Source organism: Tauraco erythrolophus, chromosome 7 (genome assembly GCF_009769465.1).
Source record: "Tauraco erythrolophus isolate bTauEry1 chromosome 7, bTauEry1.pri, whole genome shotgun sequence".
NCBI classification, from domain to species: domain Eukaryota; kingdom Metazoa; phylum Chordata; class Aves; order Musophagiformes; family Musophagidae; genus Tauraco; species Tauraco erythrolophus.
In genome coordinates, this window is record NC_141471.1 from 24,379,012 (window position 1) to 24,403,032 (window position 24,021).

Below are 24,021 nucleotides of genomic sequence, written 5' to 3' on the forward strand. Positions count from 1 at the left end.
AAATATTTATATAAACTATAAATATCATATGTTACACGTGTGTATGTAGAATATGAGATTCATCCATCATACTGCTAGCTCTTTATAAACCTCGCTGTTGTGTTTAGATGCCTGATCTTAGAGCTAGTCCTTTAATGAAGCAGCACGTTATTAGTGCTGGATCTGCATCTTACACTTGGAAGGGGGTTGTATTAACCATATGAAACAATTACATTTCTAATGAATTGGTCAGCACAGACTCTTAAAGTAGACTATTCTGCAGTGAGGTGTCAACTGCATAACACTGAAAGCAGATTTGTGAGTTTTCCAAGGGCACTGTTGTTCTGGCTGGATTTCTCTTGCTGGTTTAAGAAATGTTGCCAGAAACTGAATCAGACTGTCAAGTCCATCTAGCTCAGTATTCTGTCTCAACCAGTGGCCAGTTTAGCCTTCTGGTGCCCTTCCTGGAGTCAGAGGATAGAAAGCTGAGTCTGTACATCATAGCCTCAGTGTCAGGATGCTTGTCTTCCCAGAGGAAGTCTTCCAGATTTCTTGCTTCCACTAAGAACATCCAAGGTCTTGAACAACGCATTTCCTTGCAGCAAATGAATATCTGTTACGAAAATGCAAAAGTGGATCTTCTGGCAATATGCATTATAATACAGTTCAATCTTTGGAGCTGTGCCCCAAAATGTGTCTCTTCTGGATGTTTGCCATGCAGCTAACTCAAGCTCCACTGAACCATCCCAACGCTTTCATGCAATTCTTAAGAGATGGAGCTTTTGGTAAGGCAGTGTCGCTGGTATTTGTCTGAAAGATAGGTTGCTTTCAATAGCCTAGCACCTTCTTGCAATCATATATTGCTAGAATGTATAGGTGAACTGTGCATCTCAGTTTCTGGTAAGTGACCTTTAAACCTTGCCTTTGGTACTGGATACCTCTTGGTTTCCCTCCTTCCACGTGTAACGCTCAGGTGAATTCTAGTGACCTTTCTGCCTCTGCTTCTGTGTCCTGGTTTCAGCTGGGACAGAGTTAGCTCTTCTTTTTAGCAGCTAGAAGAGCTCCGTGTCTTGGTTTTACTCAGAAGCTCACTCTGAGAAGAAAGCAAGTTGATGTTTGAGACTCCAAGGACTTTTCAGTGTGCCGAAGTGCAGAAGCACGGCGGTATAAGGGGGGAGCATAGCTGGGACAAGGGCGACACGATTCCCCTTGTGATTTGTGGTGGAACTTAAGATTGAGGGCCAAGCTGGCCAATTAGCATTCCATATCACGCAGCGTCATGCCCAGTATAAAAGTGAGGGTCAGCCGGGAAGAAGGGCTTTTGCGCTTTGGCTCTTTCGCCGCTTTTGCTCTTTTGCACTTCTGCGCTTTTGCTCTATTGCCTTTTTTTCCTCTCTCTCCCAGTACTCCCACTCTCGGAGTACTCTCTCTCTCTCTCTCCCCCCCTCTCTATTTCGGGGCCTCGCGTTCGTCCGGGATTGCAGCTTCGGGACGAGACGGGCTTTGCATACGAGGGGGTGGTGAGCATCTACCCTGTGTATTATATCATCTGTATTAAATTGTTCTTATCTCAACCCATGGGTATCCCATTTATCCTTTAATTCTCTCCCTCATCCCTGGGGCTGGGGGAGGGTGAGTCAATGACTGGGGGGGGAGCGGTTTAGTTGCTGGAGCAGCCTAACCCACAGCATTCTGCCAAGACTCCTTTAACACAGAAATTGTGCTACTTTGCTGAACAGACAAAATGCCTTTTTTACAAGGCCATACATGACAATGGTGGGTCCTATTTGCCTGCCGTGTGCATGGAAGATTTCTGTCTGGAAGTAGCTTCTGCAGTAGCTGGGAGAAGAAAATTAGAATATATGGGAGAGAATGGGAATGTGGTGAGGAAATGCAGATTTTTAGAATCGTTGCTTTATTGCTCACTCTTCTCAAGCAGCCTTCGTATAAGTCTACATATACCAGGGTATGTGAAGTGTGTTTTGAGATCAAGCCATGAAATTCTAAAACTTTGACCAGCAGGTGTTTTACAATTTAAAATGTTGTTAAGAAAACACTTATTCTTCAAATAATGAAAATTTTAGATCTCAGAATAACTGGATGCAGCATGCATCTTCCCAGCACGCAGGATTTTAAGAAAAAGTATGCTACCTGGAAAACAGCTGATTTATGGAAATATTTTTTAAAAAAAATAATCAGCTACTAAGACTGGAGAATGAATGTTGAACATCAAGAGAGCCTGAAAGTACAATTTTGAAGGATAAGGTTTTTTTCATACGGTGCAGTAATGATTTCTTTATGTACGTGACACAAATTCTTCCTTTTGGCAGTAAAGTGTAAGATATCTTCATCATTTTCTTTGTATTTTGTCCAACCCGTTCTACTATTTCTTAGGGCTAATATTGTGAATTCTTTTTGCTTCTATCTAAATTTTTATGTGCTCTAAGATAGTGGTGTTTTATGCTGTGCAGTCTATTGGTTTGCTTTATTTGAAATGAAATATGTATGCCCCTGGGGTTCACGAGTTGTTTTTATTTAAACTGGATTTCTTTAGTTTTCTTTTAACTATGAGAAACATTATTATTATTTGAGAGAAAATAGTATTAACTGAACTAATTTCTTTTTTATTGAAGGAGATTTTATGAGGATGGAGCAATTGTTCTTGGTGAAGAAGCAAATATGCTTGCTGGTATGCTGTTGGGACTCAATGCAATTGATTTCAGGTATTATATTTGCATTCTTCATAACAAAATGCTCAGGGAAAGTACTTATAAATCAGTGCATTATGGAAAACATTGTTAGATTCTCTTGATAGTTTGAAAGACAAAACTTAGGTGAGGGGGAAGGAGGAGAAGGAGGGAGAGAGAGATCTTGAATGGCTCTTCTAGGTAAGAACAAAGTTATGCCATAGTTTATGTAGCTGCATGATTAAAATCCTGAAAGCAATCAGAGGTATAATTGCAGAAGATATATCAAACCTATTAAGCAAAGCTTGTAGACAATTGAATCTTTTAAAGTTATTCTTACACTGTAAGGAAAACTGTGTGATTAAGTACGTGATTATGCCCTGATACCCAGTGACAGCATTGCAACTGCATATGTAGAAGGTGTATCTTTAACTTTAGCACTTCTAGATTTTTAAAACTTAGCCTACAAATTACTGTTTAATATCAATTTGTGTTATAATTAACTGGAGCTGAACTGCAAAGTATCATCAGATTACATGAATTTACCTTTGCAATCTCTAGGTAGGCTTTTGTGTGCTTTGTTATACAATTAGTTCTGTATTTTGGGGTAATGAAGGTCCAAGCACACCCTAGATAATATAAAAGCATATTGGTGTATATATAAATGTAATAAATAAATATATTAAAAAAACATCAGCAAGGTGTAAAGACTAAAGTGCTTGTGAAAAGATCAAACATGGCTGGTGCAAGGCCCTGTTAACGTGCCTGGTTGGGCCCGCTTAGCCTCATACAGAGCCACTGGGGAAGGCTTTCCTAGTACAGCGTAGGGAAAAAGAGAGCGATAATGCTTTTCTCCATTCTCCTGGCTGTACGCCGTTAATATTTACCCCGAAGCAGCATTAATGCTTGTCACAAACCAGTTTAGGAGATAAACTGGCAGAAAAAAGTACATAGTCTCACTGGATGCACTGACTGATTGACTGTTGCCAAAAGGCCTTTGGAGATTTACTCCTGTTTATGTAGTCTTATACCAGTTTCAAGGCTTGCTGGATTCTTCTGTGAGCCACCTTCATTTGTTAAAGAGTAGAAAAATATACCCAGTAAGAAGACAGGATAGTTCTTTTGTTGTTAGCTAGTTTGGTTCACAGAAGCATCCTATTAGTGGCAGAGATGATGGGACCATAAGGCTTATAGAAGAGAAGGAATAAAAAGGATTGAGCGATGTCATAGAATGGTTTGGATTGGAAGGGACCTTAAAGATCATCTAGTTCCAACCCCTCTGCCACAGGCAGGGACACCTTCCACTAGACCAGGTTGCTCAAAGCCTCATCCAACCTGGCCTTGAACACTTCCAGGGATGAGGCATCCACAACTTCTCTGGGCAACCTGTTCCTTTCTGGTGACAGTGAGCATTTAGCTCAGCTGACTGTGTCTTGGTGGCCTAACTAGCTCATTGTGGAGTCAGATAAGTGCCAATACCACTGTAAGGAGAGGAAAGAGAATGTCTGGTTGGGGTTTTTTTTAAAAAAAAAAGAAAGAAGAAATGGGAAGGGAGAGGTTGAAAACACAGGATAGCTTCTTTTGCCAGTATTTAGTCATTAAATTGGCTTAACTGCATCCTCAACATATGTTCTGGGGGAATGGAATTGTGCTGCAGGATAAGAGAGCTAGCCTTGTGTACAGCAAATTTTATTAGTTTAAGCTTTACACTATGTGAAATTAAACGGCTTCTGTATTAGACTATACTTGGAAGGACTATAGCTATACATGAATAAGAAGCATAGCAAGAGTAGATCTGCAGTATGTAAATCCTTCCATAAATAATCATCAATTGTCTGTGTTTGACTCACATAAGCCTCAGTGATACATACTACTAGTATAAAAGCTTAGTTGTATGAGTGCGCTTGTTCTTCCTTTGTCCTCTGATTTCTAATATAAGCATATCTATTAATAGTATTCAGAGTAGTGATTGGTTCTTGTTGGGGACATTTAAGTTTCTGTCAATGCAGCTTTTAAGAGCCTAGAAATTTTCTGGGCAAAATAGGAGCATAGTGGTACAGGAGCATTTTTATTTTGCCACATGTAATTCATAATATTGTGGTTTGAATGGCTAAGAAGCTGTAGCCATTCTTTGCATGTTATATTTGAGATTTTTTCTTTTCCATTTCAAACAGTTTCTTATAAATGTTGACTGGCTTATCCATGTGGAACTCTAAATAAGACTTTGGGGTGGAGATGGGGGAACCCAGGTGAGAACAGAATCTGAATATTTTCCCCCTCCTCACAGCAATGCAGTGTTATGTATCTACTTCAAATAGTTGTGGTTTTGCAGGGGTGTTTTTTGTTGTTTTCTTTGCTTCTCTTAGGGGGGGGAAAAAAAACCCCTTCAGATGTGCTTCCCGAATACCACTTAAGTGACTGCATGGTCAAAAACGGCACTTTGCAATTAAGTTAGCAAAAGCTGTGTCTTACTAGAATCTGTTTTTTGATGACAGAGATAAGAGGAGTGAGGAATATAAGCCTTATGGAAGTATAATTAATTTTGTCACTTCTATGATAATTAAACATGATTCAAACATAATCTTTTATATCTAGTACAAAAAGAATACAGTGTAGATGAGAGCTTTATAAAGCTTCAGCCGTTTAAGAATGTTTTCTGAAAGTTAGTTTCGTTAGTGTTCCTCATCTTCCTGCTGCCCAACACCAGGAAGTATCTGAAAGGAAAAAGACTGAAATATTTCTGAGAACTGATTTTTGACTTAAAGTTAGGATGGTTACATAAGCAGTCTGCAAACACTTCGAACAAGCTTATATACTGAAAGTTCCAAGCTTATTCAGAGCTCTTCCATTTCTCTTGCTTCAGCTGACTTTTTTTCCTGTTATTCCCTTGCAATCCATCTGTATTTTTAGAATAAAAGCAAATATTTAAAAATCAGGGTTTATACCACTTGCCCTAATCTATTCCCTGATTACGTGAAATTTCTGTTTGTTGGGGTTTTCATTATTCTGTAATGTGCTTAGGGACTCTCATTTAATATTAAACAGTCTAGCTCGGCTGAGTAGGATTTCAGCGTTAAATACTCTAGGCCTTTCTTATTACCAAAAAATTAAGAAAAATCAAATTTCACATTGATAAGATTCAACTGTCATTTGATTTTTTTTGTTATAATCTTATCATTGTTTCTCTGTTTTACCAGTTTTTGTCTGAAGGGTGAGGGACTGGATGGCAGCTTTCCAGCTGTCATAGATTATACGCCGTACTTGAAGTTCACCCAAAGGTACTTTTTATCATCACACCACTTTTTTTAGTTTTTTCATTGGTAAAATTTTACTTCATACTGAACCTCTCTTCCTTTCACATTCAAAATAATATCTATATCTAAATACAAAGTTGTACACTCAGCTACCTTGCTCTTTCAGACCGGTGTAATTATTACATGACTCATCAGAGTGAGTCATGCTAACTTTGTTTACTTGATTTAGAATCGCAGTTCAGCAGGAAAGAAATTTTTTATTTCCTTTGAAGATCACCAGAGCAAATTGTCCTTTCTCTTAGGCCTTTTCTGTGTAGCCATAAACTTAAAGTAGTTATATAATTTTTAATTACAAAATATGCCCTGGTAAACGGTAAGATATGACAGATAAGCAGTATGCAGTATGAGCAGTTAGCACATAATAGAAAATCATGACCAGTGGCATATATAATCTGACTTTTCAGCTCCATTTTGCTCCTCTGATCAGCCATATGATTGATAATAAAAAGAATGATCACTATCTAACAGATCAGATAGCAATTTGGTGTCTCCAGATTGATGGGAAATTGATGGGATGTGTTCTATTGTTAGGTTTGCCAAAATGGAGAAAGCAGCTGAGAGTTGGGAAGTCTTGAAAATATACAATTGAACATGAAACATCCTAGTTATTCTCCTGAAGTTCTTATTAACGTATATGTTAATGACGAATTGTGTGGTTCAGTTAAAGCAGAATTTGCATCATGGCAGGATCATGGGGTCGCAGGAATTGCTGCAAAAAAACTAGTAAATGCTCTTAATGTAGAGGAAAGCATATTGTAAGGGAAGATTTCAAATGGATATTGAGATAAATTGGAATTCCTGTCTTTGAGACAGATGCCTGAATTCTCTGACATACATTGATTCTGGATGATATGGAGATATTTTAACAATGAAACTGCATACTATGTAGGGAGATACTTATGTTCTGTAGAATAACAGGCATGCAGTCATTGCTATAACCACAACTATATGTTATCATTTAAATTTGTCATGATTTAACGTAACAATCACATTTTTATTTTTCTGCCTTTTTAGAAACAAATACAATTTATTTTCAGATTCCACACTTTGCCCTGAATTTGTGAAGGAAAGATTAAGTCACCACTTCCTTTGATAGCATGTTGTAATGCATTGGCCTTTTGTATTCCAAGAGAGTATCCCACGTAGTTGTCAGACTTGCCTAAGACAACTTGGCTAAGCTCACAAGCAAATCTTTGCGCATTCTTTAGGTGGCTATACAAATAAAAGCTTGAAAATAAGTTGTATTTGGTGACCTATCCTATCCCAGCATTTTGATTCATTTCGGTTTACAGAGCTTTAGATATCTTCAAGAACTGTTGTGCTTTAATTTCAAGGGGAATTTGCATTTTAACAAACACAGCTTTTCTCTTGGCTAATAAATATGATCCTTCAGTTCTGACAGCATCAGCAGTGATGAAGAAGAGCTAAGAACGCTGGGCAGTAGTGGCAGTGAAGGCAGTACTCCGGAGAACATTGGTCCCCCTTTCATCACAGATGAAAACAGTTGGTACAACAAATGCAAAAGGGTAGAACAGAAGTACCGGCTTGCATTGGAACAGAAGGTAAAAGATTAGTTTTGGGAGGGGATAATGGAGCCAAAGCTCATCACCAACCAACTGGTGACTTATCCATTTAAATAAAGGCAGAAAAAAATATATTAAATATTATTTAGCTTCATGTAAATGGTCTTAAATTTTACAGTCCTCAGAGTATCTAATTATCTTTGCTAATTGATTTGAGGAAAAGAGATTTGGGGAGAGGAGGAAGAGAATAATAATAATAATAATAATAATAATAATAATAATAATAATAATAATAATAATAATAATCCAGAGATTAGATTTCACAATCTGATGTAGAAGCTTTGGCTCCTTTTTTCAATCTCAGAGTTACAGGCAGTGTATCTCTGAAGCTGTTAGGTTGCAAGCTTGAAGTAAACATGACTGTCTACGCGATTTTCCTCTTCCTTAGAGGCCGTAGACTTTTATTGATGTAGGTAGGCTGCCAGTTGAAGGCTTTTATAGTGATAGTGATGTTAAGGTTTAACCTTTAGTCCTACAGTAAACAAAAATTATCAGCAAAGTAATCCATCTAGGAATGAAAAGCAGAACTATCTTCTCAGCGATACTGAGATGAGTTTTTAGAAAATACATAGTTTTAAGACCTGCTTCAAACTAGAATGGGAAAGAGAAAAAAAAGTGTGTATGTGATTTTAATAATTTGGGTGGCATATTGAATGTTATTAGAGAAACCAAAGGTAGGTTCTCGCTCTACCACCCGAAATACGGTAAGTTAAAGGTGAAGCGAAGTATGTCCAAACTTTTTAGTATTTTGGTTTTTTAAAAGCAAAGTGCTTGCCAGTTTTTCATAACAGCATATTATAACTACAGAGAAAATATTGCATGTTAGCTAGTGGCAGAGAGAAGGGGGAAGACTGTTCACAGACACTAAAGAAATAATGCACAGAAAAAGAAAGGAAGGGTCCAGAAAAATTAAAGAGAAGAAAAATGAAAGACATGGTTAATGTTTTTAAAGAACTTTACTAGTATTTTTTCCTAACGTCAGAATTTGATTTTGCTGAAACTCTGAATACATAGGAAAGGCTGGAACTGCATAAGGGTGCTTGGAGGTGTGATTACTTCCCTTAGTTTAGGGCATTAAAATCACGGGAGTATCTCTCTGCCTTTCTAGTTTTACTGTACTGAGAAGAAAAAATATTTAATTAAAAAAAAAAACAAAACCCCAAAAAAGAGGGTCAGATGGGATCTAGAATGGATCTTCTGTCAGTTGGGACTCAGTATATCAACTGTGGGCCAGGTCCTGGTGCTAACTCAGTCACATACATGTTTATTCCAAGAATGATTGTTGGCATGGTTTTGGACTGGGACGACTAGAACTCTCCCAGATTATTTCAGATCACGGTCTGTGAATCAGTGTTTGTCAGTGATCATTCCAAATAACCAGTATGACTTCAGACATGGGCCTTTGGAACTTTGGGTTTAGTATAGATATAGCCAGACTAAGAAAATACACCTGAGAAGGAGGCCTGGCTGTGTTCAATTCATTAGGGTAAAGGTAGCTATGGATTACTAAATGGTAGTCTTAATACAGAATGGGTAGAATTAAAAGTGGTTTACTTTAACTGGGTTCTCTCACATGCATTAAGGTTTTTTTTAAGTAACAGTGAAAAAGTCAGACTTATTGTGGGATGATAGATGTGAAAAGTATTTTTTAAAAAATATGCATAGCATTATTTGTTTTCTATTTTTGGTCCTTTATGCTGCTTGTTTTTGAAACACGACCTTAAATGTTGGTATCCATGTTGCTGGTACAATCTTCTCAGCCAGTGTAGTATCACTTTCCATATGTGTTCCTTGAGGTTCTCTCTGGTACAGAGGATGTTTCCCCTGCTTTTGTAAACCAAAACGGGCCATCCAAAAGGAATCTCTTCAAATACATAAGCAAAATGAAAACCTTTCCCTCCCCACCCCAACAGTCCTTGAAGCACAGGAACATAACACAGTGTTTCATCCTTGCGTCCAGACAAAAATATAATTGATTTGAATTCTGCTCTTCCCTCTGCTGCCCTCCCCACCCTGAAGATTGTAAAATATTTTGGGGCTTAATGAGGAAAATGTCATCAGCTCTGGAGAAGCATTAAAGAGAACAAAATAGGATCTTTATTTTTCTTGGTACATCCAGGTGGTTCATTTCCAAGGCTAGCCCATGAAGGATACTTCATCAAAGTTGTGACAGACATCTGTAGGAAATAATATTGAAACATGGTGTCCAAATCAACTAGCTGGAATCACTAGATAGCTTTACATCTACAAAAGCACAAAGATCTTCAGTGGCTGTAGCAGCAAATAGAGGTTTTGGTTTATTCATGAGTCTAAGATCCAGAAACATTTCTATTCCATGGGAAGTTATTCACTGATCTGATACTGAGCATTTCAAATTTTTGAGCATTACTATTTTAATGAGTCACATTATTCCTTGTAGCATTCTCTTAACGAACTGCTGACTAATGTAGGGGTGAATTCAAGTGGGTTTTGTGATAACTCTTTGAAAACTTCGGTGCATTTGATACGATTTGCAAAATTATAGCTACTCTGGTGGCCGTTGACACTTTTCCTAATTGTCCTCCTTTAGAATGCCTACTTGACAATTGCAGCAGCAAAATAACTTTTTTATTCTCACAGACAGAAAATTTTCTATTGTCTAATTTTCATTTGGGATGTGCCTGCCAAATTTTTATTTAATTCACTTCAACTACGCTACCTCTGTTCTATTATAACTTGAACAAATAACTATTAAAAGGTTCAATAGACTATGGAATAGAGCTCCTTTCCTGAGTGTTTCTCTCCTTCCCTTTTTTGGGGCTTTTTTCATGGCAATAAGTTGCAGTAACAATCAAGTTTCACACAGTGCAGTAGACAGCAGTTAATCTGTGACAGGGTGTTTCCATTCATACAAAGGAACTTTCTGTGTGTTGGGAAAACTGGATGTTTGTGACAAGAAGACCAAGTTGAAAATAATGTGTTTTTAGTAACTGATACAGTGAGTCTGATAGATCCTTCTTTTGTTCCGTCATTATTCACTTTGCACAAACAATGATAACTGATAGATCCTTCTTTTGTTCCGTCATTATTCACTTTGCACAAACAATGATATCTGATAGATCCTTCTTTTGTTCCGTCATTATTCACTTTGCACAAACAATGATAAATTCCTTTTGTGCCTCCTCCATAAGCATGTGCAGTCATTAGTAGCATAGGTGAATGAAGTTTACCAGGGCCACAATATGATAAGCAATTGGGTTTCAGCTGAGATAAAGGTATTTGTATCTTCTGTTTCGTTTGAATGGTAGGATAGAGTCAGGTTTTGTTGTAGCAAGGTAAATCCTAGTATTGCTTTATTGAGTCAATAATGCTATGCTGGTTTTGGCCAAGAATCCTTGGTTATCCTACTATCCTATCTTGGATACTTGCCTGAAGTAGATATGGAGGGAAGAGTAAAAATAAAGCAAATGTATATGCGCTGTTTTTTCTCTAATGCTTTCCTGGCCAACACATATCAGCTCAAGGACTCCCTGAAGCTGATAGTGTTTGTCTGTTTAGTAGCCCGTGATGGATCTCTCTTCCAAAGTCTTGTTAACTATCTCCTTGACCTTATGGAAATTTTTAGCATTCAAATCTCTTTTTTGGCAAAGCGTTCTGCATATCTACCATCTGTTGTGTGAAAAGTCACCTCCTTTTCTGTCTTTTGAATCTGACTCCTACTAGCTTTGTTTCATGGTGCCTAGCTCTTGTATTTTAAAAATGATGACAGTCGCTTCCTTTCTGCCCTCTCCAGGCCACTCTGAAAACATGTTCAGTTTGTCTTTTCCAAGTTGTCTCTTGTCCAGATCAATGAGTCATAGTTTACACATTTGTTACTTATGTGATAGTTATCTCTTCCCTATTTTGGAACGGTGTAAACTGTTCCCTTTTGTGTATTAAACTCCTTAATTCTTTGTGTACTGTTTGTACTGGGGTTTTATATGCTTTCGCTGGTGGGATGATGTATCTCCATGTCATTATAGTTAGAGATATTTACTGTCCATAGTATTCTGTTTCTGATACTGATGCTTCAGATCTAAAATATTTTTGTAATATATTCGTTTGACATTTGTGGGAGGCAGGAAATTTGTGTATGTCCTCATGCATCATTTAGTACTTTCAAAGCACTACTTAGAGCTCCAGGGAGTACCTTAACAGTAAAGATAACGGTAACATTTGATGGGGCAGAACTGAATACTGAAAGCATACTGAAAAGCTCTCACAATTCCTTGGAACTTGTACGGAGACTAAAATAAATTCCTATCAAATATAAATATATCTGTTGGATAGAACTGTATGTAATCATAGAATCATAGGATAGTTGTGGTTGGATGGCACCTCTGGAGATTGTCTAGTCCTACTCCCCTGCTCAAAAAAAAAGGTAGACTAGAGCAGGTTGCTCAGGGCCTTGTTCAGTCAGGTTGTGAATATCTCAAGGATGCAGACTCCGTAGCCTGTCTGGATAACCCATTCCAGTGTTCAGTAATAGGAAAAAAAAAAAAAAAAGTTTTTTTTTCCCCCTATATTTAAATAGTTCCCTGTATTTCAGTTTGTACCCATTGCCTCTTTTCAGTGCGTACCACTGGGAAGAGGTACCACTGGGAAGAGTCTGACTCCACCCTCTTTACATGCTTCTGTTAAATATTGATACACATTGATATGATTCTCTTCCTCCACCTCTTCCTTCTCCTCCCAACCCTGGACTGAGCAAACCCAGCTCCTTCTGCCTCCTCTCATATGAGACATGCTCCAAACCCTAAGTCATCTTTGTGGTGATGAATTATATTAGTAGAATTATATTAGTAGCGTTTTACTGACCAGCTAATGTGAAACCTGTTTTCCTACTCAACAGGACTATGCGTGTTCTCTGTCTATGAAACTACCTTTTATTATTTTGTTTTTAATATGGGCACCTATGAAAGAGTTACATTTTTTTCCACAGGCTTCAAGGAATATGCAAAATTTTGTACAGTATAGGCTTATTCTATCCAGCTTTAACTAATAATTGATAAGAAGTTGCTAGCACCTGACATGCTGGGACTCTGCTTGAAGAAGAAAAAAGAAATAGCTCCTTAATATTGTACCCAGACATGTAATTTGTGAACATGCTTTATGACCAGCCTGCCATCACAGCTGCTGTTAAATACATTGTGGATTTTTGTAAATGACTAAGTAGTTGGAGTGTGATTAGGACTGCCCCATAACTTTCATAGTATCAGCTGGAAACACGATGCCATAAACACACATGCACATTCCAGCTGTACATATCCAATGTTACTAAAAGAAGGGACCTTCACCACTTGTCCTACCTTACGCGTTACTGTAGATGAATATTTATTTCAATAACTTTGTCATTTTCATGTGTGATGTGGTATTGCAGTTTTCAAAGTAACTTTAAAGTAATGTCGAATTCTTTTAAAATAGTAATTCTGGATCCCTTTCATTAACTATACAGATCCATATAGATACATTCTACTCTTGTCCTTACACAATATCTAACATCCTGCATCTGTTAAGCCATAGATTTCTGATCTTTTTCTTGTACTAGTGACTGTTCCACGTTGTTTTCGAAAAATGAATTAGTGTTTTATGCTGGTGGTATTCCTGTCTCATTGGTTCATTCATTATTCTGTTCCTCTGCAGGAATATAAATAGGAACGTGACTTTCTTGGTACCTATTAGGAAGCATCATACTAATCTTAAGTCAATTTAATAGTCTGTTTAAAAATAAATAAAAAACAAAACAAAACCAAAGCAGAACTTGTATACATCTTGAACCAGAAAAATGTGAACATACATAACGAAAAGTTTTTTTGATAGTGTGTTCTTTAAGGCTATCTAACACTTGTATTTCCAGGGTTACCTTGAAGAACTGGTACGACTCAGAGAAAACCAGCTATCTGAATCTGTCTCACAGAATAAACTGCTGTTACAAAGAATTGAAGATATGGATCTCGCCCATAAAATGGAGAAGGAACAGCTGGAATATATCATTGTGGAACTGCAAGACCAGCTGTAAGTTAGTTTAATGGAGAAATGTTATTAGAGCAGTATTACTTAATTTATTTAACTTATTTAATTATACAATAATCTGGTCCTGTGGAAATGAGTCAAACTAAAAGAAACGTATATATTTTAGCTTTTTTCCTTTTTTCTTTTTCCCCTGACAAGTCTTATATTCAAAAATGGGTCCCCTGAAAACTGTGATACTGTGAGAATAATTCTGAGATATTTTTGGTTGTTGTTTTTTTTTTTTTTTTTTTAGATCTGCAATAGCTTACAGTGAACGTGCTTAAATTTTTAACACATTTTTATAAATGTTCTTTATATTTTATTACTTCCAGCTTTAAGGCTACCCTTAAAACTAAAAATATTGGAAGCAACTTCCTTTTGAAGCTTTGTTTTTAAAATGTTAAGCAAGAGAGGATAAAGAAATATTTATTTTCTTTGCATAGATTCTATTTTACTTGTGTGGGACTCAGTAGAATTTCATCTCATTATCCTAAAAATATTCAAACAGATGAAATAGCTTTCTACTCACTCTTTCTTCAACACAAGGCAAAATGCTAAAACAACAGGAAAATGCTTAACTTTATAATAGCATATGTGACTTCTAATGTGATAAACATTTGAGTATCTTACGGTCCTTGGGTAGTTTATCCTCCCAGCCCTGACTGTTGGGTAGACAGGTGTTGGGCTTTTGCAGAGACGCTTCCTGGTAATGTTTAAAGACCCAGATAGACGGAAGACTCAGCGTGTGGTGATAAATTGCCACAAGACTGCTATAGCAGGCATCCAAAGTAATTGTATATTCTGTTCATAAAATAATTTATCTTGTATTTGTTACCTTTTATCTGGAGTAATCTGTATGTGTCTGAACCCTGAAGTAAAATTGAAGTCATCTGTGGCCTTTGAAACAATCCAGGAGGAAGAGAATATAAAGATGTCTTTGGGGTACTTTGGTTCCCTCTGCCTAATGTCTCACAGACACCACCCAGAAGGGTCTTTTCTATGCAGTAAAAAGTACTTCTAGCTGGTAAACAAAGCTTGCTTTTTTTTTTTTTCCTTCTCCTCTGTCTTGTGGTAGATCATTTTATTGCCAGTGCTTAAAATGGATTTTATTAAAATCCTCAGGAGTACAGCATTTGCATTTTATTTATGCCATCTTTATGAGGAAGAAAAAAGATGTTTTTCTGAGTGTTATTTTTTTTTTCCCTGCCTGTAAGCTTTTCAGAGATACCTGTTCCTGAGTTCTTTTCTGAACTTACTGATATAGCTAATGATTCATGTTATACTGCTTTGGCTTCCCTGATTATCTAGGGGGGAGGTGTAAGCTCATTTAAACCCACTCTGATACTTAGCAATTTTGAACATTCAGACTTACTGTTAATTTTCAGCTGAGCTGTATGCAATCAGACTGTTCTAAAGATCTCAGTCCTTAGGGTTTGATCTTGTTTGCTGGCTTTCTTATGTAAAGGCTCAAATTGTGGAGCAGTTTCTGTTGTATCTTGACTGTGTGTTCTGGTATAGCTGTTATGAGACACTACAGTCAGGAGCCTGGACCACAACACATATTTGAAGAGAGAAGTATACTTCTGTGTTTTAATGCTGTAAGCCTAGCATGCCTCTCGGATGAACTCTCCTTAAAGTGTGTTAAGAACTCATAGTTCCTTATTGGGGAGAGGGAAGAAAAGAAATATTCCTAGCAGGTTTCTGATGGTGAACAGCAGTCATAATTAACATCTTGTAATAATTCTTTCATACTTGTTTTTTCCTTTTTTTCATACTTGTTTTTTCCTTCTTTTTTATTTTTATTTATTTTATTCTGAGCAAGAGTTACCTGGCAGCAGAATATGTTGTATCACTAATGTGTCTGCAATGAGGCATGAGTTTTGGCCAATTTCTTTTTATGGTCTAGACATTTTAGAACATGTTCATGTAATTCCATATCGTAGTGTTTTACTCCCCTACCATTAGCAGCATTTTGAAGTAGTGAATGTATGCTGTAATCTTTTTGAATTCTCTACCAGCAGCTAAGAGCAAGTTTGGGATTGTAATTCTGCCTGAGGCTTATTACATTACTGTTTGTAAAACACTTTGAGATCTGATTTAGTATCATTTGCTGTGTAATGGAAACTACTATAAATAAACATTCTATATTTTCTTTTTAATGATGCTTTTCTATTCCACTTACTGTTGTTGTTAAGGTAGCAAGTTTTGCAACTTCAAATTTCTGTTGAATAAGCATTTGTTGATGTTTCCAAAATGGTATTTCACAGGCGTGCAAGTCAAAGTGGTTTATGTATATTCTCAATGGATTTGGGCAGAATCCGAGTCTATGTCTATGTCTGCCTCCTCCCCACTTCCTGCCCCTGGAGTGGCAGGGTGGGAGTAGGGAATAGAGATCTGACTTTCTTGGCAGTGTAGGCTGTTATTGTTGCTGACTTGAAAACCAGATAGCACTAGTGATCAAGGCGGCCTTTGGGTTATGAATTAGGTTACTTGCAGATAAACTTTTTGATATTGATGTTTAGTAATGAAGTTTCCTGTAAAGCATGAGATAAATATGGAGATAGGAGATTGGAGAAACTTGGAAGTAATTTTTGTTTTACAGCTCCTATGCAAAACTTAATGCTCTACAATTTTGAGAAAACTTTGCCTCACATGCTTGAGTATCCAAACTACAATGAACAAGACCGTTTTCAATTTAGTTAAAAGCCATTTCATGGATTTCATGAATACCAATATCTGGAAAATAGGGAAGCTGAAAATTTATCAAATTAATTATTCACAAAAGAAAAGTGTGGGGTTTTTTGGTCTCAACTTAATTGGATTTCTTGGTAATACGCCCACCCATCTGGCGACTGGACATCTCACTTTGCTCTCAGGTGTCTGATAGCAAATCAAGTTAGAAAAGTGAAAGTGCAATTAACCACCTCATCATCAGTCAGACACAGCTGATAAAGAAGGTTCAGACTATATACTATGAAACACTTCTGTATCAAGAGGGTGATCAAACAGAACAGTCTTTCCAGAGAGATGGTTGATGCCTCATACCTATCAGTGTTTAAGAGACATTTGGACAATGCCCGTAATAATATGCTTTAACTTTTGATCAGCCGTGAAGTGATCAGGCAGTTCCACTAGATGGACTAGTCCCTTCTGACTGGAACTATTGTGTTCTGTTCTAAGAGCATCTTGGTCTTTTACCACACTTCCGGCATCTCCAGATGAAGTGATTGCCTAGTGATGTGCAACAATTGTAATAATGATGAGGCATATTCTATCTTTCATTTGCTTTCTTCAGAAGTGTTTGCCATCACTGGGATGTGTTTTTGCCTGGGACTTGTAGTAGAACATTAGAGAACAGTACTTTTGGCTGCACTCTTTTGTAGAAATAGCGTATTTTTACAGTGAAGGTGGGGCAGTTCTTAAGGCCTTAAAGTGCTTAAAAATAACAGCTCACAGGAGTGAGTACAGCCAAGAGAAGCCTGTGATCCATGGTGTGTCTAACTGAAGAAAACAGTTTGAATTCCATAACATTCAAAATGTGATGGAGAAGGGATCCTAAATCATCAAGGAACTGTATCCTGGAGTATTCAAAACTCACAGAGGCAGCATTTCTCTTCCTGTAAGAACTTGCAAAGAAGTGTTGAACGTCTTTTGGAGCAGGGAGACATTTGATTGCACACCCCATCAGTAAAAAGATTCTGAGCACACTCCCCCTAATATAGGTATAGTTGTTTATATACTTGTACAACTGTACTAATATATTATGTCCATTATAAAACATATGCAAAAATAGACATTAAAAAGGATGAGATAAAGATGAAACAAACACTATTTTAATTTTTTTTTCTATTTATTAACAGCACAGAAAATATTTTCTTCCTGTACCCCAAAGGATTGTCTTACACACCCACTTTGGAGATCACCACTTTGAAGGACTAGTTAGCTCAGTCAAAGAAGTGACTGGGCAAAATCTGGAACTGTTTTCCCACAACATCCTTGCATTAAAACTCTTTATCTTAGCTTAAACAGGCTTTTTTTTCCCTCTTTGGGTGATTCTTAGTCTTTCTTTTGGCTTACACACTACCTGTGTCTAAGGCAAACTGCTGATCTTTGTCATTTTAACATCCAGATTTTGCATCTGAAATTGATGTTTATATATGTTAAATATTGATATATGATTACAAGAGAGATTCCATCAATTTACTGAATAGTGACTCATCTCCTGCATGGTGACTCACTGATGTTATAAAAGCTAATCACTTTAACAGAAAAATCTTTTTAAATTAAGTGATAAGGAAAAAAGAAAGGATTGTATACAAAGGTAAAAAAAAAACTCAAAATGCTTTAATTTTTTTTTTCTTTTACTGTGATTTTTGTTGAAATGCCTATAGTGATTTACATAATATTTGCATGGATTTCCTCCTAGGGTGTTTTTCAGGTTTTCAGGCTGGTGTGCCCAGTGTAAAATGGTGCAGCCCTTTGTCCCAACTGGTGCAATATTTTAATTTATTTTTTTTTATTATTTATCACATGTATTGAAAATACATTTCTTAGATTCAGTGGCTATGCTATATTTTATACTGCTCTGTTTTTAATCTGCCTCTGCTGTTTCTTCCTTTATCCCTGTCTTGTTCTGCTGTTTTTTTGGAGAGGCATGATCGAAGGAAGGAAATCAAGAAACTTTTCTATGCTTGGAATTCTGTCTTTGGTTATGGCACAGATAAGACTCAAATTAAATTGCAGGAACACTCACATCTTACATTGTATTAAGCTTGTCTATAAAATTAAGAATTTTTTTTGTGTTTTAGCAAATCTTAAATCTAGATTTATTTAATTTGTCTGGCTGTTACTTAAGTATTGGTCAGTCTTTTCAAGGCCCAAACAGTGCTTGTACTCCATTCTTAATATCTGATAGATCCAGCAATACTGCAGTTCCTATCTGGATTCAAGTATTCAAATGTCTTTGTAAAGACAGGAAATGACAGTATAGTTGCAACCCTGAGAGACTGTTTACATCAGTGACGCTCTTTAATTACAGTAAATGTTCTGCATATGTTTCCACTCCTGAGTTGTACACAGCTTTGCTTACAGTTGTACACTTACGCTTCACTATTTTCCAGGTATTGGCTGTTGGAGTACTCTGTCCACACACCTATTTTTCCCTATGTTAGGACTGCATCCAGCTCCAGCTACTGCATCCTGACTTTCAGAGAAGTCCATCAGGTCATTCTCAGCAGCACCTGAGCATAGTCACAATCGTCCTGTGAGAGCAGGATGCTGGAGTAAATTCATGCATGTTTAAGTCCAGGCAAAATGAGCTGCTCTGTTTCAAACACACCATGTCACATCATATCTATTATGGAGTACTTAAAGGAAGATTTACCATATTCTTTGTAGCAGATAATTACTTTCCAAAGATTAATCATGCCTCATTTGGTTTAAAAACTTGGTTATGAAAATAGTATCTGCGCTTTTTCCTTGCTTTGTCAAGATTCTGTTTATAAATGCTCTAGAGCCTTCAGAGTGCTGCCACAAATATTCTGCTGGAGAGCAGCCAGGGAAAGGGGAGATGAAGGCACAAAGTTGTAGAGGGTGTAGGCTATAACTGTGCTGTCAGGGACAAAGCAGACAAAAGCTTGTCCAAGGAAATGGAAGCAGAAGGGTCTGAGCAAAGGCTTTGAAATTTAGTTTTGTGTCTCCTTGTGAGTAAAACTTTGAATGTGGGTTGCCTGACTTTGTAATCCTCCCTCAAAAACTGAGTCATCTGGAAAGCTGCACCATTTCTTTAGCACACTTACCATCATTTTCAGAAAGTCCTCTTGTAAGATGACTTTTTTTTTTTAAAAAAAAAAAGGAACTGAATTCCTCAACTGCGTAAGTACAGTAAATCCAATCCAGCTACAACAAGTAGCTGCTTTATTTTCTTACTGAAAGGAACTGGAAGATTAAAATTTAATGTTTGATCTTCTTGGTGAATTTCTTACCTAGAATGTCAAAACTGAGAATGCTAATCCTTCTTCCCTTTTAAAGCTTTCATGGATCCTTGCTATGAAACCATAGTTCACATTAGCCATGCTTTTATTTGTAATGCTTCCTATATGTCCTCTGGCTCCCTCAAGTTTGCAGCAGCAGTTTTAAATCCTTAGTATTACAGTCTGGTCTGTTTCCAGCTCCTTCTTTTCTCAACTTGTTTGTGCTTTTTTTTTTCTTTCTTTTTTCTTTAAAAAACACTGCAGTAAGAATATTGCCTCTTTTGACAGATTTTTAAACTATTTTGTTTGTGCAGTGTTTTAGATCTTGTTTTTGTGGAATTCTTTCTTTTGAAGCTTACTGCAATATTGTACACCTGTTCTGTTTTACAAAGGTGTGGATAGACAGCAAGAAGGAAAGTTCTGTTTTCAGTGAGGTGGAAACCTGTGAAGACACAGGAGTTTCCTTTTTGCTCAGAAGTATAACTAGGAAAAGCTCAGCTGGGTGTAGTACGTGGACAGACAGACTCCTGCAATTCAGAGCGGAGCATACGGAATGAGGCACAGCAAAGAAATATGCAGAATCAAACAAAATTGCAGTCAAGCCTCTAACGTAACAGAGGACATGCTATTCTTAGAATCCAGAGGGATTGCATGACTTTATTGCACAGCAGTGAGCCAAAAGTTTCTGGATTGATAGCAGCCTGAAGAAACGGACTTACTCTGCAATATGTGGTAGGTACGGAGGGATTTATTTTTAAACCCTTATATTTTAATATCTCATTCTGAACTTTTAAAAAGGGAGTTTCAAAGGTTTATATTAAAGTCAACCTTAAATTTTAAAAAAGTTAAAAGCTTTTGAAGTTATTGGTGTCTTCAAGCACCAGATGTGTTGATATATTTACAGGAAGATGCTGACTGACTCCGAAGTGAAAAATACTCATTTTTGTAAGGAGTGTCTCCTCTCTGCTCTCTTTCTTTTCTTGTTTCTTTATTCCCTACCCTCCCTGCCCTTAGTGAGTCAGAGAATCATAAGGACTTCTCTTTGACTGTTTTGCATATTTCATTATGGCATGGCAATGTGTCCTCTTCTCTGAGTCTCTCGTGTAATAGTAAAATCTGTTTTTATAGTGGCATCCTTTCTCTTTTCTCCCATAGCTACACTTCTACGGATAAAGGCATTGAATAAAAGTAGCAGCCTAGAAAGCTTTGAGTTACTTGGACATTAGTGTTTCATGCATTCCAAATTCCAGAATTTTTACCCAGTGTAGAATTATAAGGTTGGGAGCAGGGGGAAGTAAGGCCTTTCAAAATAATAATGGGAAGTACTGAATCTTTGAGGCCATAGTGCAATCCAGTTGCAAATGATGCGTGTTCCCGGTAGGAAGCATATTGTATGGACCATGGAGTTTCTTCCTCTGTTAATATTACCTGAACTTACCTGAAGAGTGACAGAAGAATACTTGCTTTGAGATAGCAATGCTAAAGGACCTACACAACAAACATTGTTTTCCTCCTTTAATTCCACAAAGAGAATTATCTCATGTCTAGAACAGGTGAACCTGAGGCTTTGATCTCATAAGAGGGTTTGAATAACTTGATACTCACTGTGAATGGAGAGGATAGAGAACATCAGCTAAAAAATAGGGTAAGTCAATCATGGTGCAGAATCATTAACTCCTGAAGTGCAATAATAGAGACCGAATTTGAATCATAGGATCGTAGAATGGTTTGGATTAGAAGAGACCTTGAAGATCATCTAGTTCCACCCCTGCTGCCATGGCCAGCGACACCTTCCACTCGATCAGGTTGCTTAAAGCCTCATCCAACCTGGCCTTGAACACTTTCAGGGATGGGACAGCCACAACTTCTCTGGGCAACCTGGTCCAGTGCCTCACCACCCTCAGAGTGAAGAATTTCTTCCTTAGATCTAAATGAAATCTACCCTCTGTCAGTTTAAAGCCATTGCCCCTTGTCCTATCACTGCAAACCCTTTTTGTAAAAAGTTCCTCTCCAGCTTTCCTGTAGGCCCCCTTTAAGTACTGGAAGGCTGCTGTAAGGTCTCCCTGGAGCCTTCTCTTCTCCAGGCTGAACAGCCTGTCTTCTTAGGAGAGGTGCTCCAGCCCTCGGATCATCTTTGTGGCCCTCCTCTGGACCCACTCCAGCAGCTCCATGTCCTTCTTAAGTTGAGGACCTCAGAGCTGAATGCAATACTGCAGGTGGAGTCTTACCAGAGTAGAGGAGCAGAATCACCTCCCTCGACCTGCTGGCCATGCTTCTTTGAATGCAGCCCAAGATACAGATGGCTTTCTGGGCTGCAAGTGCGCATAAGCACTCTTTGTGCTTTACCCATTTAAATAAATAAACCTACATTACCATTTGCTTCTGAGAATCCAAATTTTTCTTGCTGCATTTCTTAATCCTTGTATTCATTTACTCTAAATTTGCATCTATATTCTGGAAGATACTGACAGGAAAAGCTAGTATTTGATAGTGCTTATACATACATGAGAAGAGTTGAACAAAAGTTATTTTTATATTCTTCTGATATTTTTAATGCAAGTTACATGAAGTTTGATACTAAACTAAATGGACTTTAAATGACAAATAGTAAAAACATAACCAATTTTTGTGACAGTGAAAGAATAATGCCAGATTAGAATGGTGAGGAGACGCTAGTTTTGTATTTGCAGAAATATTACTTTATCATTGATATACTGCAGCAATCTTTCTGAGATTCTTTAGGCAAAAGAAATTGATATTTAAATTATCATAAATTTCAGTTTTATTTGGCTATATTTATTGGTTTAAACAAGTCAGATCGAGAATTACATTTCATCCAGTAAAAAGGAATAGGAAAATCCATTTTATACTTTCAAAACAAAATTAAAAGTTTCTCTAAAATACAAATAGTTTGATCAAAAAAAAGGTGAGTTACAGGTCAGTGTGTGTACAGACACAGTCACATAAATGTTTTGTTTTGGTTTGTTTTTTTAAAAAAAAATTGTAAATTTAGGATACAACTTGTTTTTCTTTCTTTGAAATCCAATTTTAAGGCTACAACTCTGTGTCTTGGGTTTTTTCAGTGTTTTTTAAAAATAAAACACAAATTATTTCTGGAAAGGCTTAAAATAGAGAAAGTGAAATGTCTGAAGTTATAACCAAGAAAACAGTGTAGTGTTACCTGATTTCTTGAGAAAGAAGCTTTTATTAGCTGCCTTTCCATTTGGATAGCAAGTGGTTGAAATTTAGATTGATGCTTTTTCTGTTTGTCATTGAGATATTCTTATGCAACCACTTAATAATAAAATTTTCAGTATTTTGTTATCCAAATTATAACTCGAATTATACTCAGAAAAGATTTTTATTTGACACCTGTTTTCACTTCCCGTTTCTCCATTTCTACTGTTCTTTTCTCCGCGTGTGTGGTTTTTTGTTTGGGGTTTTTTTCCCTCCTCTCTCCTTGGATCAGATTTTTGTCTTGCATTTTTTCCATTCTGCAGTCGCCTTAGACTTTGAAGCTCTGTCTTATTGTTCACATAGTTTGGTAGTTGCATTAATTCCAGTTCAGCTACCAAGAAGAACTTATGTTACTCATGGCTTGCTGGTTTTTGGATTTTTTTCTTCCCTTTTTCTTTCACCTTTTTTTGGTCTTCTGTTCTTCAAAGTAAGTCAACATTTCCATATTCACGTTTTTGTGATTAAAAACATGGCATTCTGAAGGAGGCTTATAGACAACTATTTGCCAAATCTAGCATATATAGAAGATCCATCTTACAGTTACAATGTTCGCTATTTCTGCTGAAACTCTTGCTAGCTTAATATGTGAGTGGAAGTTTACAAAAGTAATTGTTCTGTCTGCTCAACGTTTCCCAACCATTTTGTGGTCCATACCGCTGTTTTTACTGAATCCAAGGGAAGCATGTTAAAATGGCAAAAAAATTATTGAGAAGACCACTGGTTTTGGTGAAGTTTTCCTGATCTGTCCTGAAGGAAGATCTTGATTTCTGCCCCCTCCCCGTCTGATAGAAAATGTTGTTTTAAAAGGAATTCAGCTATAGACAGATGATTTGTTTTCACAACTATCCTTGAATGACAAGCTCTGTTTGAGAAGATATTTACTAAAGGCAAATTTGATAGTTTATTAAAAAAGGCTGTTTGCTAAGAGTCCTCCAGTTTCCAGCGAAAAGGATCTGATAGTTGAAGAACAGAATGAAAAGCTGCTCTTTACTTTTTTAATAGCTGGGTTGCTAGTCAAGTTCAGTATTTTTCTTCTTTTCAGCAAAGACCTACTATTTGGAGAAACTGATTGTGTTGTGCCTGTTACCCTCCTCCAAAGGAATCAGGCCTTGTTATCTGTCCATGGACTTGAAAAGCGTCAGTCACGTGCTGCAGTAGTATTTTAATGAGCACACACAAAGTTGACGTATTGTAGTGTGTTTTGATCCATTCCGGGTGT

At 37.1% G+C, this 24,021-nt stretch overlaps 1 protein-coding gene across 1 annotated transcript in view; it reads left to right on the plus strand.

Moving 5' to 3' along the window:
- RUNDC3B (RUN domain containing 3B) overlaps positions 1 to 24,021 on the plus strand; it is a 50,763-nt gene that overhangs the window by 17,949 nt on the left and 8,793 nt on the right. Inside the window, exons 5-8 of the mRNA XM_086614664.1 lie at positions 2,613 to 2,702; positions 5,864 to 5,944; positions 7,374 to 7,542; positions 13,439 to 13,596. Coding sequence (XP_086470790.1) covers positions 2,613 to 2,702; positions 5,864 to 5,944; positions 7,374 to 7,542; positions 13,439 to 13,596 — 498 coding nt within the window. The remainder of the gene's footprint in view (positions 1 to 2,612; positions 2,703 to 5,863; positions 5,945 to 7,373; positions 7,543 to 13,438; positions 13,597 to 24,021) is intronic.